The sequence below is a fragment of the Morus notabilis genome, unplaced genomic scaffold (genome assembly GCF_000414095.1).
Source record: "Morus notabilis unplaced genomic scaffold, ASM41409v2 Scaffold4600, whole genome shotgun sequence".
In the NCBI taxonomy this organism is placed as follows: domain Eukaryota; kingdom Viridiplantae; phylum Streptophyta; class Magnoliopsida; order Rosales; family Moraceae; genus Morus; species Morus notabilis.
The window spans coordinates 1-1,198 of NW_010366903.1; the positions used below are offsets into that span (position 1 = coordinate 1).

At 38.8% G+C, this 1,198-nt stretch overlaps 1 protein-coding gene across 1 annotated transcript; it reads left to right on the forward strand.

The window, feature by feature from the left end:
* Positions 1–5: 5 nt before the first annotated feature.
* LOC21384083 (DNA-directed RNA polymerase III subunit rpc4) lies at positions 6–686 on the forward strand (the record flags this gene model as incomplete). The annotated part of the gene is made up of 2 exons (XM_010111449.2): positions 6–203; positions 304–686. Coding segments are annotated over 2 exons (351 nt in total), but the record flags the coding sequence as incomplete, so codon positions are not given.
* Positions 687–1,198: the final 512 nt, after the last annotated feature.

The following is a 1,198-nucleotide window of genomic DNA, read 5'->3' on the forward strand; positions in this document are numbered from 1 at the left end:
TTCTGTTCCAGCTTCCTCCTATGCCATTGGTCAAACGATCAGCTAGTGCAAAGGGGAAAGAGAAAGTTGGATCCTCGCTGTCGCTAGACGGCCCAAGCGCTAAGGGCAGCAAATTTGAAGATTTGGCGGCAGGATTTGCGGGGAAAATGCTGGTTTACAAGAGTGGAGCAGTCAAGTTGAGGCTAGGAGATATCCTCTATGATGTGAGTCATGGCAGCAGGCTTGATTATTATATGCATAAACACTCCAGAGAGAAATGATTTCAAGTTACCAACTGTTTGGTTTGTCTATGTATCTATGCAGGTTTCAGCTGGTTCAAATTGCATATTTGCTGAAGATGTTGTAACGATCAATACTGCAGAAAAGCAATGTTGTGTTCTTGGAGCGCTCAGAAAACGAGCCGTCGTTAATCCCGATATTAATTGCCTCGTTAATTCTGTGATCGACTTGGGCTAAACACACAGACAAAGGGTGATGTAGTACATACTTAATATTTGTGGGACCACACATGATGTAGACGGTAAATGCATGCATATTGAGTAGGTAGATCATCTGATCACATTTTAACAACTCGGTGACAAGTGAAACTTTTCTGCAATGACAATAGATTTAGGTAGATTATCCATTGATGTAGTTTTTCTAGTAACGAAATGTAAGATTATTGCTTCATTTGCTTGGCAGGATAACAGTAACTTGCGTGTGATCACAATTTGCATTATGAGATTGAGCTAGTTTTTGAAATGACAGAGATCTCTGGTTATAGCGGTAATAGACATAGCGTAACGGTAAATTCACGCCCCTCACGCCCCTCTCGCAGGATGTTTGTATCCTCCACCGTAGTTGGAAAATAAATAAATAAATAAAACTCAAGTTATAGAATTGAAGAGACTCGAGTAGATGAACAGAAAAAAAAATAAAAAAAAAATAAAATAAAATAAAATAAAATAAAATTGACCCTTCTTATCATTTTGCTAGGCATTATTGTTTTTTTCTTGTTCTGCTAAGAGGGTATTGCTCTTGTCAACTATTTACGTGCTCTTAACTCGTTGCTTTTCCAAAGGAACTTTATTCAAAATAACGGTAGAACTTAAAAAAACCAGCTACATGCACGTCCACAATCCATATTCAAGGGAAATGAAAAGGAGAGACAGAAGCTAGTGCGAAGGGGAAAGAGAAAGTTGGATCCTCGCTGTCGCTA